The 16,534-nt window shown below is 42.7% G+C and overlaps 1 protein-coding gene across 1 annotated transcript; it reads left to right on the forward strand.

Moving 5' to 3' along the window:
• The first annotated feature begins 2,561 nt into the window (after window positions 1–2,561).
• Window positions 2,562–16,437, forward strand: LOC306776624 (G-protein-signaling modulator 2-like). Its single transcript, XM_079267375.1, has 15 exons — window positions 2,562–2,683; window positions 7,878–8,099; window positions 8,482–8,617; window positions 8,929–9,068; window positions 9,556–9,679; window positions 10,471–10,586; window positions 11,416–11,571; window positions 12,034–12,142; window positions 12,348–12,507; window positions 12,700–12,797; window positions 13,223–13,405; window positions 14,211–14,373; window positions 15,042–15,227; window positions 15,303–15,418; window positions 15,655–16,437. The coding sequence occupies exons 2-15, from the start codon at window positions 7,879–7,881 to the stop codon at window positions 15,820–15,822; spliced, it is 2,076 nt and encodes a 691-aa protein (XP_079123501.1). The 5' UTR covers window positions 2,562–2,683; window position 7,878; the 3' UTR covers window positions 15,823–16,437.
• The last annotated feature ends 97 nt before the right edge of the window (window positions 16,438–16,534 follow it).

Consider the following 16,534-nt stretch of genomic DNA (forward strand, 5'->3'; position numbering starts at 1 on the left):
TCCGCCATTGGGGTATTCCTTCATGAGATACGGCATCAGGGGATAAGCTGGGTCACCCAGCAGAAAAACCAGGGACATCATCTTCGCCCTCTATCAATTCTTCAGGGAATTTGCTCCATCTTTTAGGGCACAACATCATGCAACAGGTCCGACTCGCTAGCTTCTAAGCTAATTTTAACATTACCGCCAATGGGGAAATGCTAACCGCGATTAGCATTAGCGAATATAATATATCTTCGTACATATTTTCATGAAGAAATACTTGCAGACTAAGGTCTCTCAAGGCTACCAAACGGAAGAAGTAAAACGAATCAGCGTCGATCACTCGTTTCCTCTGTTTGTAGCTGTAGCTCTGAAGAGCATTTATTGCTAACTGTAGCTTCAGACAGCCGCTCCGTGGGGGCTGATCGCCGATGGCCAAGCAGCTCGCTCATCGCTCGAAGAACAGCTCGCCTCCTCCGCATGTAGGCATCAGCATCATTGTAAAATGACGAATTTAACTCCACAATAGCTGCTACTACAGACAACAAAGCAAGCAAGGCTTATCCATGTTGCAATGAATCGCTGCTGGTCGCCCGGCTGTTTTGTTTTCTTCCGGGTACGGGTCACATGATAGTGAGTGTGACGAATCAGGGACGGGGACGTCATGGCTGGTAATAGCCAATCCAGTAGCGAGCACGGGTGTGGGCTCATTTTTTCTAACAGACATCCGTATCCGACGTCTACACTGAACCAAAACCCCGGAGTTCTTAAATACCTCCAACCTCGGCGGAGTTTTCAGGTTCATCGTTAAGGCTGCTCCAAAACTCTGGCGTGGTGTGGCTGCTCAGTGTAAACGTAAGAAAACTGGACTAGTGTGGATATAGCCTAAGGCTATATCTACACTAGTCCAGTCTTGCCTTCACATATTTTACACAACACAAATAACACAAATAATAATGATATTCCGGTGTGAGACAAGCAAAATGTACTTTGAAGGGATGCACAAGTATTGTGAGGGAGCTCAAACATATTTCAAGGACATAAAAAAATACATTCACTGAAAAGAAATATATGATGGCTGTTTTACTATGATATCTGATCTGTTGACAACTTATTAAAAATGTCCGAAAGGGTTCTTTAAAGGTAAGGAATTCTCATATACACTGTTGTCTTTAATACAGTTGAATTTGTGCACGTGACAATGCAGTTATGAACTTCATCTGCCAAGAATCTGAGCAAAATTGGTAATCTACAAATATCTTTTGTGGATTGTTTCAGCTTTGAAAGGAAAATATTTTTCACAATATGTCTCCTATCATTTCTGTTTTGGTAAATACTCCAAGGTATAACATCGTACACAGAGACAACAGAGGAGAAGTCGGGGTTCATTAGGATTCATCACAGAAAGGGCCGACGCTTTGTCAAATTACATCGAGGCAGAAGACAAGTGCAGACATCTAAAGTTTGAAAAGCCTGCAGCCACCCAGAGAAGGCCTTTGTTTATAAAGAAGCAAGAGCTATTGGAAAGAGCAGCCGAAGACAAGCAGTGGAGATGCGATAAGTCATCCCGTATGGGACTGGAGTGTCACTCAGATCTTCAATAAACAAAGCATCCCTGTCTTTTTCAGAAACTTGCACTCTATTAAAAAACACTCAGCAAACATGAGCAGACAAAGTGCAGTCCACAGCCACGACAAACACAGAAATGAGACCCATACATGAAACATAGCCGAGATAGAACAAAGCCCACAGGTCAAGAAGCAGCAGTCTGTCTTCATTTAAAGGACAGTGGGGACTCTTATGGAGACAACAGAGAACACAATTTTGACAGAGAGGACGAGGTGGTTTGAAAGAAGAGGGAAAAAGGCTAAAATAGCCATCTTGAAATAAAGTGAAAGGCTGTGACACTGTTGTTGTGCTGCCCAGACATCCATTCACATTCCACACTTTAATCCCAAACCCCTGATGAGATCATGACTCAGTTTTCATATAACCCCAGAACAGCTTTTGATTTCATAATATCTTCTGCAACAGATTTTGACATAGTCCAGGATTCAACAGATACCTCATAAAATACATTGATAACTTTTCTCTGTTGGGTGCTTTTGGAGATGAGACTTTCAACCTCTTTGATGTTTACAAGCGATTCTCGGAATGTACTTAATTAAATGGCAAGGGCGGTTGTTTAATTAAGGAGCTGTAGCTCTATATTTGAAACACAGGGCCACTTTGTGCGACAGAGGGCGCGAGAGAGCTTCAAATCTAACTATCACGTCTTGCAACTTGCTGCTGAATTAATTCTGTCAGTTTGCCGCATGCTGCTGTATAAAACATGACTTCAAGTCACCAGTAAATGCCTTAAAATCCCCCCCTCCCCACCATCTAAACGTCACATTTAAAGCCTATTTTTTTATAGACCCGATTGGTCGATTGTTTTTAAGTAGCAATGATGTCAACATTTCCGATGGCACGTGAAGGCAGCAAACGTGGAATCCTAATTGGAGTCAGACTTTCTGCGCGAGGAGTGGCTTGTTCAACTTCTGCTTCCCGAGACCACGGAGTCATCTTCCCACCAGATGGTCGAGTGAGTACTTCAGCGGACAACTGAGCGAAACGATTAGTTTGGAAGAGTTTAAACTGGTGGACATAGTTACTGAAGCTGAAGCCATGTGTGTGCAGTGTTCGCGGACGTCAGTTTAAGGTAGGTGAAATGAACACCTGAAAAGTTGTTTTCGGTGTCAGTCGTGTTGTCGCGCTCCGTTTCTTGTTAAAGCGTAAAAACGTTAACGTTAGCTCACTTTCCTCACTGCGTGGCATTTCTTTAAGTTCCTACTCGGTGTTGTCTTTATTTTAACAGACTAAATCGTCTCCTCACAAGTTGTTTTGCTGTTTAACGAGCCAGGCGAGCATGTGGTGGCATGTTTCTACTACTAAACTGACTAACGCTGATTTCCAGCGACGTTGTGTCATTTCCCAAACAGCCATCACCATGAAGGATGTGTCACCACGCGACTGAACTGGAAATAAGTTGACGAACTTGCAGCTTCCATGACTTTCCTTTTAACGAAAAACGTAACGACGTGACAGTTTTAGGACCAACGTATTGCAAATTGTCTTTTTGTTTTCTGATCAAATATTTCGTAATTTTTCAAGATATGCATTACAAATCCATCAAAAGTTACAGTGAAAAACAGGGCACAAAAAAATAATATATAAGGATATACACAGATACATAATTCTAATAATGTTTATAAATATTATTGTGAAATTAAATATGTTCTCATTAAAATGACTGAGCAGCTTTTCTCTACTTTTACATGTGTATTCTTCTCTCATGTGTTGATCGAGCACACCTCATTATTCTAGAGAGGCTATAATTACAGAGTATACAGCCTTCAGTGATGGTGTTGCAGCCACATTTTCTATTTAACTTTAGCTTGTGACCTCTTTCCCCACGCAGGGTTACAGGGTTGAGTCTCTATTGATGGTTCCTTCAAATGAAGCTTTCTTCAAAAGAAAGTCTGGTTTGCACTTTAGAGAGGCGTCCCTTAGTTGGACAGGGATCGGTTGGGTGTGTATTCATGTTGAAATGGTTATGGTTTATCTCATACGTGACTAAATGATGACACAGAGCTGCTTTATACTTGCAGTACTTTTCAACTGTAGCTTTCCACACGAGGGAATACAAATCTCCTGCTGAAGAAAGTCAAGTAACAGCATTCATAATGTTGCAGGTGTTGTTTGTGCAGACACTTTGCTGTGTCATCTGTTACAATGAGTGCAATGTGTGGTGGTAAAAACAGAGCTTTTTAACTTTAATGGCTATCACACCCACACACACTGTCTTTGTGTGTGTGTGTGTGGGTTTGTTATCTTGATGATGAGCTGTGATTTAGATTTTAAAGAAACGTGTGACTGGCAACTAATTGCTCTCACTTCATTTTTGAAAATTGCCAGACATCATTCCTCTCAGCAACTCCGAGATCTACACTAGCAAAAGTCAAACCCAATATGTTAACACAACATGTACATCGGTATAGATTGATATCGATCAAATGACAAGTGAGAGAGAAAGCATTTGGTACTTTATCTTGCTGTTTTGTTCTTACAGCAGGAAGATCTCAGTTCCTGTTGAATTTGTCCTTCTGTGTGTCTTGATCTTTGAGACGCTATTGTTCAACGCTTTGTGGTTAGAGGCCCTGAAAATGAAGTGTGGGAATGTAAAGTTAGTTTGGCTCAGTGTTGTTGATGGTCCTTTTTGTTCATCATTATTTTCCAGTGCAGTCGGCAGCTTTACTGTGCATTCACATTGTAGCTGCTGCCCACATTTCAAACACCACAGGAAAAAGAAATTATGTAAAACACGCAGACAAGGTCAAAAAAGTGAAGTCATCGTTTGGAAAAAAATATTACAACGGGCTCAGCGACTTTGAACACGCCGTGATTCCAGACTTTGTAGTTCTTTGAACCAGAAAGTGCTGCACCCTCGGGGTGTCTGGAGTTAACAGGATGATGCAACCAACAAAAATGATGCGGTCAGCTTGAGGGTTTTGGGTGAAAATGCTTCAGTCAGTGAATGAGCTCATAGGTTAATCGGCTCTATGCAACAGTATGTGCAGAAAGATCACATGGGAGGAGTGGGGAATAGATCAGATGTTACCTGGTCCACATTGGATGAATCCCTCGGGCAGTGGTTTAAAGGTGCAGGGTTCTATTTGCACACAGCATGTTGAATGCCACTGTGTAGCTTAGCATTGTTGCTGATGAGCATTTTTCCAGATGTAAATTCCATCTGATAATGTGGCCACATTATTGTTTCCGTATTTCACTTATTTATTGTTAAAGTGACGCATTACGTCTTAAAGAAGCGTGAGGGGGAAAGTTGCCGGTATTGCCTCCAAAAAAAGCCGGCAACTGACGAGGGCTGCAACTCGTGACAATTTTTATCATCGATTAGTCTGTCCATTATATTCTCGATTCATCTTTCATCGTCAGATGTTTTATAAAAGTAATTAAAATGGAGGTCTGTAAAATAAAGAGCATTAGTCATCAGCTCGCTGTCGTAGGAGACGAACAAACACCTGCAAATATTCACATTTTACAAGCTGAAACCAATTCATTTTAGGTTGTCTTTGCTGAGAAAGTTACTCAAATAAATGATCAGAATTACTGCCAATATATTTTCTGTTGACCCATTAATCTATAATTTGACTCATCATTTCTGCTCTAGAACTGACCGCTTCTACATTTATGGCAATTCAAGCGTCAACGAATAGATTTAAACCGTAGAGCATTGTTTATGCAAGTGCTTTTCCATCTGCGTCCTCACAAAAAATGACTTGATTGTGTTGAACGAACGAGTGAAATAAGATGTTTCTGGTGGGCAGACGTGATGGTGTGTGTGTCTGTCTGTCAGTGTTTACTCTTGCTTCCCAGCTCCAGTTTTAGTTTAAGAGGCGGGACAAAGACAGTATTGTATGACAGCCGAAATGTTGCGCCGTCTTTCGGTAACCATGCGCGGCAGTGTTCAGCCTTTTCCCAACACGAGTCCTTGTCAGTCTCCAGATGTTTTCAACCCCTTCACCCGTAGCGGTTGACACAGGGATCCATCATGTGGCTCAGCCTGGCTCTTGTTAGGACCTCCAGGCTGATGGTCATGCATGCCGGCGTTTCTCTGCACCGTGTGCAGGACAGGGAGCATTACACACGAGCATTACACACGAGCCGTGTCAAGTCAGTGTCCCGTCGGCTTCTTTTCGTCTGAATGAATTCCACTCTGTGTCAGTAACCTGCGGGCTCGTCACGTCTCTGTTCCTACAATCTGATAACTAGATTCCTGCTGCTCCAGTCCTGAGTACTAACGGCAATATCCTCCATCACATAGGAGAGAGCAGGAAGACGGTGTGTGCATTTTTTGTGCCCACCCAAAAGCAAGAAGGACACACGGCACTAGAGCAGCTGCATTAAAGGTGACTCTGTGCTCTTAAACAAATCTAAAATCATGTCTGATTTTATTTTTTCCGAAATTCACCCTGATTATTAGAGTTTATATCAGCAAGGACCAATGCACCAATCTGATATCAGGTATTGGTATAATATATCGGCTCATTAAAGCTACACCGGAACAACAACAACCAGTCACTCGGTACACGCTCCGTACATCCCGCCCGGTCTGCACTGCACATGTGCAAACTAGCACTAGACACCTGTGGTTAAACACTCCTGGACCCTACTTTTTACTCTTGAACGGCTACAGCTGAGTAACTAGAAGCTTTAGCGGGATCGGTGGGATTTGCCCCAAGAAATCATTGAGCATTATGGAAATCCATCAACAAAAAGTCCTTCTCATTAGAGAGTATATACAACATTATTTGTGACCGGTCGGCAGGGAAATTCCTATCCATGCTGCCTGCTGCTGGATGAGTATTTCTTGGAGTGTTGAGCCTTAGCCTTAGGGTTGACTGGAGCCAATTAAAGTGGCTATAATTACCACTGAGATCTGGCCTAATTGGAAGTGGCACACAGCATCCGGTGGCTTAGAGATGCAGGTTAAGATGATGGCTAAGTCATAGAGAAATACGACAACCGGCTAAATCATTCTCTCTTTGTTCTTTTTTGCTTAACAATCTGGTGTTAATCTGCGCTCGCTTGAACCAAAGGTTTCTCGCCTCAGCTCCTGACCATTCAGGTCAATGTGGACGCTGAGCGGATTAACTCCTCTTGTTTTGCTGTTACCACGGGTTAGCAGAGCGCTTTAAGGGACAGCAGCCGATCCAAAGGGAGCCGTGTTTTCATTATTTATATGAAATTGGGACGGCGTGGCTGCGTGCGTTATGTGTAGGCACGTGAAGGAAGAGAAGGTGAACGGTGTTGTGCTGGAAGAGCTGTGTTTGCTCCAGAGAGTGATCGGGAAACGTGAAATGTCTGTCGTGTCAAACTGTCTCGAGTGCATCAGAATGGGGCGAGGCAACAGGTATGTGGGCCCGGGCATTGATGTGACTGGGTTTGATTTACAACCTTATGATGTAATCCTATCGATTCACTCCTGTTTCTTTCTTTTTTAATACTGGCAGTTTGATGTTGACGAAAAACGGATGATCTTGTGTTTTTAGGAAGGGTGTGGAGACCGTTCAATGGTAGTCATTATCACAGATATGAGTTCACTTTGTGTTCATGGTTAGATGTACGGCACAGCTTCGTTCCGTAGGCCCACAACAGAAGGAAATGCTCCGTCCGATTGTGGATGTCTAGTTCTTGTCTGTGAGTCCACATGCTCTAGACTTCTCTCTGCTTAACATGTGCTATTTCTGTATCTATATAGTATGTAGCTGCCGATTAGAAGTCAATTCATTGATAAGTTGATCGACAGAACATTAATTAACAAAGTTTTTAATAATTGTCGTAAGTTGAACATTCAGTGGTTTTAGCCTCTCAAATGTGAGGATTTTCTTTGACATTGTAATTGTTAATTTGATGTAAAGTACGATTGAATATCTTTGCGGTTTGGACCGTTGGTGGGACAAATCAAACTATTTGATTACTCTCACGATGTTATGTATCAAATGTTCGTTGTGGTGATGGGCTCTTGCAACCGCTCGATGTGCAACACATGAGAGCGTCATTGCATCTATATCTATACATTTACAATAAGGAAGTTAATTTGTAACTGTAGATGTCCATTAACGGCTCCACCTGCACTACGAATTCTAGTATTCAAGCTGTTTTACCTCAAATATTCTATCAATGTTCAAAGTAATAAATACAGTAAGCCTTCTTCTGGGTATACTCATGTAAAGTCTGGGTATTAATGAAGTTCCTGATGCTTATGGAGTATGAATTATTTCCAAAATGTCTTGAGTTTTGGACACAGAGTTCACATTCCCACTTCCCTGCAGGATGGAGTCTTCGTGTCTGGACCTGGCTCTGGAAGGCGAGCGGCTCTGTAAGGCGGGCGACTATCGTGCCGGTGTGTCCTCCTTTGAGTCTGCCATCCAGGTTGGAACAGAGGACCTCCAGATCCTTAGTGCCATCTACAGCCAGCTGGGCAATGCCTACTTTCACCTACAGGAGTACAACAGAGCCCTGGAGTACCATCGCCATGACCTCACACTTACACGGTAAACACTTTCACCACCGGAATAATTCTTTTGAAACCACATCCTCCTCTTTAACCATTCATATGGATCGGACAACGTTGATAAATACCTGGGTTTCCTGCTGCTGTAATATCCAACCGTGTAAACTAGTTTTATGTCGGTCCAACGTGAGGATTTTAGGATCCAACTGTCTAACAATATATTCTGAACAACGCCACAACATTTTGAATCCCCATCTCCCCCTCCATGATTTACGTTTCTAGACTCGATCTCCACTGTATCGCTGCTGGCGCCTGTAAACTACTTTCTTGCCTGTTGTGTTTTTGTACTCATTTGTACATTTGAGTCGTCCTTTAATATTCCAGTCTAAACACATTTTTTTTTCTCCTTTTTGAAATCCCAGAACTATTGGAGATGAACTTGGTGAGGCAAAAGCCAGTGGCAACCTTGGGAACACGTTAAAGCTTTTAGGACGGTATGATGAAGCAGTGGTTTGTTCCCAAAGACATTTGGATATCACCAGAGCCATGTATGACAAGGTGGGTCATATTTTACTGATATTTTAGAACTACAGCAAGGAAGTTATTTCGTTAAAGCTGGATTATTTCTTTCGTCCTTTCATCTTAATAACCTGACAATACCACATCGATACCACGCGACTTGCTCAGCAGCCACAGAACAGTTTTGGCATGCGTGATGACGGCGAAGCGTCGACGCAGCAACATCTAGAATAGTTTGCCAGCCCGCATGCAAACACACGCAGTTCTGGTGTCAGTTTATTTTAAATATATAATTACAGCTCTGGTCACTCTTGTTTCCCGTCTGTGAAAATCTGGTGTGCGTGCTGTAGGTTGGGCAGGCTCGAGCGCTGTATAATTTCGGGAACGTTTACCACGCCAAGGGCAAGAGCATCTGCTGGACTGGAGCGGAGCCAGGAGAGTTCCCAGAGGAGGCCAAGATAGCGCTGAGGAAAGCGTCGCAGTACTACGAGTGAGTTGGTATCACCAAAATGTTTGTTGTTTTGCATTTATTTTAAAAGTCCTGAGGAATGACTTCATTCCTCTGTAGGTAACATCTCTGTAAGATAAAACACTGCTGGTGTGTGTGTGTGTGTGTGTGTGTGTGTGTGTTTGTGTGTGTGTATGTATGCATGTAATGAGTGTGAGAGTTCAGTCTTGGCCATAGAAATAGTATTTTGGCAAAATAATCTCAAGTCAAGGTCCACTTTTGAATCCAAGTATGAGCTAACAGGTGGTGGTACTTTAAACTGCGTACTGGCCCCTTAACTCACTGACATGTGTTATTATTCTGTCACGGGTATATCCACCATCAGGCCTCGTTAATTCATTGAGAGGAACCAAAAGCAAAGGATTTATTCTGTTGAGAGGCCTGAAAAATCATCCTGAAAACACCATTTCTATGAAAACTAAGCAATCAAAAAGCCTCTCTGTGTTTCTCTGTTGTTGTTTTTACAAAGAGCAAACCTGTGCCTGGTGAAGGACTTAAGCGATCAGGCGGCCCAAGGTCGTACTCATGGTAACCTTGGCAACACGTACTATCTTCTGGGCGACTTTGACAAAGCTGCAGCTGCACACGAAAAGGTAGGCGGCAAACGTGTGTCTTCAGGCTCTGCTGCACATCACCTTGAAGGAACAGCGTGAGAATTACTGACATCTAGTGGTGAGGATGCAGATTACAACAACTTCTCCTCACTCCTCTCTTTCCAAGCCTGTCAGAGAACTACGGTGGCCTTCAGATAGGAAGAAGCATCTCTAGGGCTTTATTGCCACGAGGAGATACGCTTACCAATACTCTTCTTCTTCATCACTAAATACTTGCTTTTAAAAACGAATACATTCAGAACAGGATTAGAAGTTATTTCTGATTTAGACATAACTAAATATGGGGGGGTGGGTTGGTTGGAGGAGCTCGGCCCCGACAGAGAGCAGAGGAGATGCACACTGCAGCGTGATAATAAATTGCACCAAAACATGAAAAAGCACCATTAACGTCTGGGCTTATCAATACTCCAGTCTTTAATAATTGAGCACCGGTGTCGGTTTAATCTTTCCGGTCCCCATCCCCACCTTCACGTAACTAAACATGTGAAAGGTTCTCACCCGAGCCAGCGTTTGGTTTGTCTGAGGACCCGCTGCCTGCCTATAAATGTCTTTTTTTCTAAGCTAACAAAAACATCATTTTACATAGTTATGCATATTATATTCCATTTCTGACCCTCGCCATGTTACACACTGTTCTTTGAAGAGGATGCAGACGTTTTTATCCACATACCTTTTTGTTTTCCTTCGACCTCATGATTGTGAAGGATGTGTCCATCTTAATCTTCTTGTAATCTGAGTAATGCGCTCCCTACTGTTTGTCCCGTCGGCAGCGGCTGCTCATCGCTAAAGAGTTTGGGGATAAGTCTGCTGAGAGGAGGGCCCACTGTAACCTTGGCAACGCTCACATATTCCTCAGCCAGTTCGAAGTGGCGGCGGGTCATTACAAGTGAGTAACGCGTGAGGCTGGAGGCCTTCCTCACGTCGTCATGGTCTTTGACAGACAAAGCGTGCGCTGATATCATTTCTCATTTTAGCACAGTCCTGCTCCTGAAAAACATTTTCTTTATTTTCTTTAATAAATTGGTGATAACATACTATAATGTAGTTGTAAGCAGATATGTCTTTTATTAATGTCATTTATCAGCAGATTAAACTCCTCCTGTGGGCTGCTGTATGAACATAAAATTAATGATAATCTAGTTAAAGTTAGAATATAAAATACATCTTCACAGTAGAAGTTTGCTGACAAATACTGTAAATTAAGAAACACTTGATTTATGTTTATTTTATAAGCACATTCATTAACGTGAGCCACCATGGAAATGTACCAGATTCAGCTGTGCAGGCTAATTTCCCTGGGAGGTTGATGGTATTAAAAGAAAACCCATAAGAGCACATAAGCACAGACTCATAAATACATAAGCACAATTAAATGCACATAAGAACAAAACCATAAGCACAATTTAAAGTGCATGAGCACACCAGGAAATAAGAATGTCCTTTAATCTGCTTACAACTACTAAAGTGTTACTGTTGTGGTTATATAAAGAAGACAATGTTTTGAATACAATGCAGTCATTTATAACAACCACAGACCTGTACAGACGTGTCGTTGCTCAGAAGCCAGTTGATTACATGTCAATGTTTTAATCCAGTATGTTCTTCATATAGAAGGCCTTGGGAAATTGCAACAAAGAAAGCAACAGATAACCATCATCCTCCTGCTCCCACCCTAGACATTCTTTGACCGTCTTCCTCTTCTGTGTCGCCCTCAGGAGGACTCTGCAGCTGGCCAGGCTTTTGAAGGACAAAGCTGTGGAGGCCCAGGCCTGTTACAGTCTGGGCAACACATACACACTACTGCAAGACTACGAGAGAGCCATTGATTACCACCTCAAACATCTGGTCATTGCTCAGGACCTCAATGACAGGTATCGGCAATAAAAGCCATTTGTTGTCAGCGTTCTGCCAAACTGTCTTTGAGGTGTAATGACAACATACCGTTGCAATTTGGGGGGGGGGGGGGCTCTGAACTAATTACCTGCCAACACCCATGAAGCGACAATTAAACGGCAAAACACTGAAAAGTAGAGATTTAATGTCATTAACACATAACCGCTATGAGTAGTTAGAAAAGATGCAAATGGCTCTTTTGTAAAGCACTCTTTACTCGCATAGATTGCATTTTAAATTAGCTCCTCATCAACTAACTTCTACATTAACACGCCGAACAAAAGATGTTTTTTTCTTCACCATACAGATAGTCAGTGTAAAGGCTTTCCCTCCATTACAACTTTTTGGGATTGCACGGCATGAAAGTTTGATGCCCTTCCCATTGTTGCGTAATCTCAGCTAAAGTTGTTCAGCCTGTTTCCCTCTGTGTCTTGCTGCAGAGTCGGTGAAGGACGAGCATACTGGAGTCTAGGAAATGCCCACACCGCCCTGGGGAATCACCAGCAAGCCATGTACTTTGCTGAGAAACATCTGGAAATTGCCAGAGAGGTGACTGTTGACTGTTTACCTCCTCCCTCAGGGTGCAATCAGTAGCTGCCATCAGGCCACACCCCCTCTAGTGGTTGCATGGGGAACAGCAGGGAATCATGTATACATTCATTAAGGAAACTGCAAAGCCAGTGTAAAAATGAATTACTGAACAACAGTTTATTTTGTTTTGTAGTCAAATGCTTACTTAGCTTTGACGTTGCAGACTGGAGACAAGAGCGGCGAGGTGACAGCCAGGATGAACTTGTCGGACCTACGGCTGGTCTTAGGCCTGAAGTCCAACATTCACCCAAACATCTTCCGCAACTCCAACAGTAATAGCCCTGCTCTGCCAGTGAGCTACCAGGGTTACCCCGGCCTCCAAGGTAAATTTGCACTCCCCAGGAAAGCATGTCATTTCCACAGCACTGCTGTTTATCCTCTCACATGTACTGTAGGTGACGTGGAACACAGTCCTACATGAACGCAAACAATGCAGTAAACTCCACAGGAGTTGTTGTGAAAGTGATGGATAAATATTAAGTGGCCACGCTGTTGAATTGTGTATCTTTTTTCAGGGGTCAAGTCTTCAGTAAGGATACGAGACGGTGCAGAGAACCTTGGACTGAGTCCAACTCCTGACAAAAATCAAACTGGGGATTCATCTGCACATCCAGTATGTATGAAATGAAGGCACTTAAAATGTGCTCAGCTTGAAATATAAAAAAAATGTCCAACTGTAAGCCACTCTGCTTGTCATTATAAATTTAAGTTATTATTTATTTATTTTTAGATAATCTACCCGGCAAATAATATCGTTTCTTTCTTTCAACTAACTGCTGTTGTGACAATGAGAGTGCACTAAAGGGGAGGGCGGAGTCTTCCTGAATTTGGTGCTTAGCAACCGTCTTAATTGCAAGATGAATGAAGTCTGCCTTGTGCTTCTGCTTCAGGAACATGTGGGCCAACATGAGAAGAAACCTCTGTTCTTGTCATGTAAAATTATAATACAGTTTCCTTTTCCTCAGCAACCTGTTCACCCAACCCATAGTGTTACCATGGTTAAAACATTACACCTCTGACTCTTATTTGAATGTACAGGACTGGGAAGAGGATGTGTTGCCTGGATCTTCAAAAAACACAATCAAGGCTTCTACGAAGCTCTTTCTCTTCCATCGGCTGAAAAGCAAGAAGCAGAAGAACCCCAAATCCTCTCCCAAAGACCAGCATGAAAACCGCACCGAGCACTCGGCTCCCGAGCAGGAAGCACCGGTGTCTCCTAAGGTATTTCTAAATACACTAGACTAGATTATCCTGCTCACTCATAACATCCATGGAACCCACAAGATGAACAATGATGAATCACACTTAAACGTGAAACATGTATCCCATGACACAGGCTCACAGATTTCTTCCACATACGTTAAGACTGCATGAGGAAATGTGGGATTGTTTTTGACTCATGTGTTCCAAAACAATATCAGACTCCAGTTTGTGTGAAAAGAAAGTCCAGTATGTCAATTTCAAAACTGATAGTTAATGAAAATGCCTTTTGTATTACAAACCATACAGTGGTGTCAAAATGCCCTGTGTCCACACACATACATGTATCATAACAGTGCTATGCAAAACAACAGACTTATTACTTTTACAAACTCTACAGCAAACTTGTATCGTCAACTCATCCTCCACCATAAAATAGTTTTTCTTGTGCAACCCTGTTTTGCAGAATGATAAACTATGAAAGTCCGGCTTTCACTTTCTTTCCCTTTTGAAAGTATAAGCGCACTGATGTAGCTAGCAGAGTCTAGTAAATATTTGCAGATAAAAGCAGTACATCTGTTTCATCAACAATCAGAATAGGGCCCGTCACAATTCCCCAGTGTTAGAAAATGAATCGACTATTTTGAAGAATCTCAATACGTTGACAAATCGCCAAACTGTTTGCGCCCCAAACTAAAAGGTAGAAGTGACTGAGTTTGTTCATGCTGTTAACCCTTTCTTTCCTCTAAACGCCTGCCTGGGAATAACAATCTGAAGCCGTGTTCTAATGTTATTCAGTCTATTTGTTTTGTTTTTTTAACTCTAGCCTGGATCACGGGACACGATTGGAGAGGATGGCTTCTTCGACCTCCTCTCTCGTTTCCAGGGCAGCAGAATGGACGATCAAAGGTGCTCCCCACTAGATGGCCAGAGCCATCTCACTGCTCCTCCCTCTCCCTCCTCCACCCCACCTGTAGCTGAAAGGAAACGTGAGTCAGCCCCTTGTGTTCACACCATATGTAATAGTACAATAATACAGTCATTTGTAATTTTCTTACTAAGCAAGAAGTTTGTCCTTCATTAAAGACAATTAGTCATCATATTTAGAGTCTGCCCTGGTGGCGACTCAGTTTTGCTCCTATGCTGTGAATGCAGCATGTGTCCTTTGTGTGTTAAATGTTGTGCAATCCTTTGTGTTGTTTGTGTCAAAGAGGACTTAAAGTAATAAGCCACAAAGAAAATCTATGATTTGAGTATCAAACACTCGCTGTTTCTTGCCATGAAGTGTGTTGTAAAAGGTGTGTGGTGTCATCCTTCACTGAGCAAAGCAGCTTCTATGGACCTTTCCTTTTACTTTCTGCCCATCTTCAATAGTTATTGTTGCACTCATTTTGTAATGGTCATGAATCCAAGCTTATCACAGCATGCATGGGACATTTCTTTATAGCAAGTCTATGGGGAGTGTGATGCTCAAAAGATGGATTTTGGTTGGAGCGTTTAATTTCCTTTAACTGTATCCCAGAAACATCTCATCCTTTTCTACAAATCTGAATGAACTGCTGGTTAGACGAGTAAAAAGGCCAAACTCACGGTTACCAGCGCACCATACACCATTTGATCCAAATCCCACCCAGATAATAAGTACCTCTGTTTCTAGCTATTTCGGAGTGCGAAACACCGTTGCAGGATCCTGGTCATTTCCTGGAGCAGCTGGCCAGCTCCCAGGCCCGTCGGCTGGACGACCAACGAGTGAGCCTGAGCCATTTTCCTGGCTTACGACTCGGCACCTCCACCCCGCCTCGTACACCCTCCACCTCCAGCACAGATCAAGTCCCCCCACAAGGTAACCAAACATTGCAGATTTTTGGTCATCTCCATCGCTACTCACTTCGTGGCTAATACTCATTTCTTCTCTCAGCCCCGATCTCCAGCACAAATACGGCTCACATGCCCTCCCTGTACAGTCAACTCGAGGCCAGCGCTGAGCAGCCTGAAGGGGATGACGTCTTCTTCGACATGCTAGTTAAGTGCCAGGTGAGAGTCTACATTTCAGAGGCACCATCTTGGTGCTTTGGTATTTATTGATCACACCCAAATAAGCAGATTTATTTCCTCACAAATACTTGCATTGTACATAGTCTAAACGTTTAAGAGACCTAATTTAGTAAAAGCTTTTCATTTAGTCAGTGATGTATACGTGGCTGCTCGGGCTCCTGATATGCATCAGCTCATAGAACTGCACTCACAGCTGTCTCTTGTCAATGTTTTAGGGCTCCCGACTGAACGACCAGAGGTGTGCCGCTCCACCTTCTAAAACTAAGGGACCAACTGTTCCAGACGAAGATTTTTTCAGTCTCATCCTGCGTTCCCAGTCCAACAGGATGGAGGAGCAGCGAGTCCTGCCGCCTCCTGGCGTAACCCAATCAAAACCAGACTGACTCCTTGAGTGAAAAACCTCTTCGGATACAAAGAGGTTTTTTTATCAAGTTGTTTTTGGAACCCCAATACTTGTGCAAGAGACACTATAAGGAATCAAACATTACGAAAGTGGTTACTGCGACTATAAACATAGGAATGTAGGTGTTCAAGACGGACGGACAGCATCTCTTGGTAGCCATCACCTTCTTTGTGGTGCCCCATGCTGGGTGTTTTTAATGCAGTGGCGTCTGCATCAAGCCGTTCACACAAACTGGGTCGTGTTGTCTGGACTAAAGGCACTCGAGGACATAAGCCAAACTGAAGGGATTTCTGCTTTATGATGATGGACAAAATACACTATATGACCCTATCTCAAGCAATTAAGCAAATTGGAACATTGCATCTTGGCTTGAATTGATCTTACCAACAATAACTCTGTATCAAACCTTCTCTTGGGAAATAAAGGTCCACAGCCACCGCTACTACTGCAGTCGTGACTATTTGAGACATTTACAGTATCTATCGGCCTCCCAAGACCTGTATGGGCAGAGTTATTATTGCCATGACCAGAAATGGGAATTCAATTTTTTGCAATGTTTTACAAGGAATGAATTAATTTGAGCATTGGAACCTTCTCTTCACAATGGAGAAATAAAATCTTGTAAGTTTACTCATTTAGTCAACCTTGATTTATTATCTTCAGTGTACAACATTGGGATCCTTCCAAATAAC

Source organism: Melanostigma gelatinosum (genome assembly GCF_949748355.1).
Source record: "Melanostigma gelatinosum genome assembly, chromosome: 4".
Lineage (NCBI taxonomy): Eukaryota > Metazoa > Chordata > Actinopteri > Perciformes > Zoarcidae > Melanostigma > Melanostigma gelatinosum.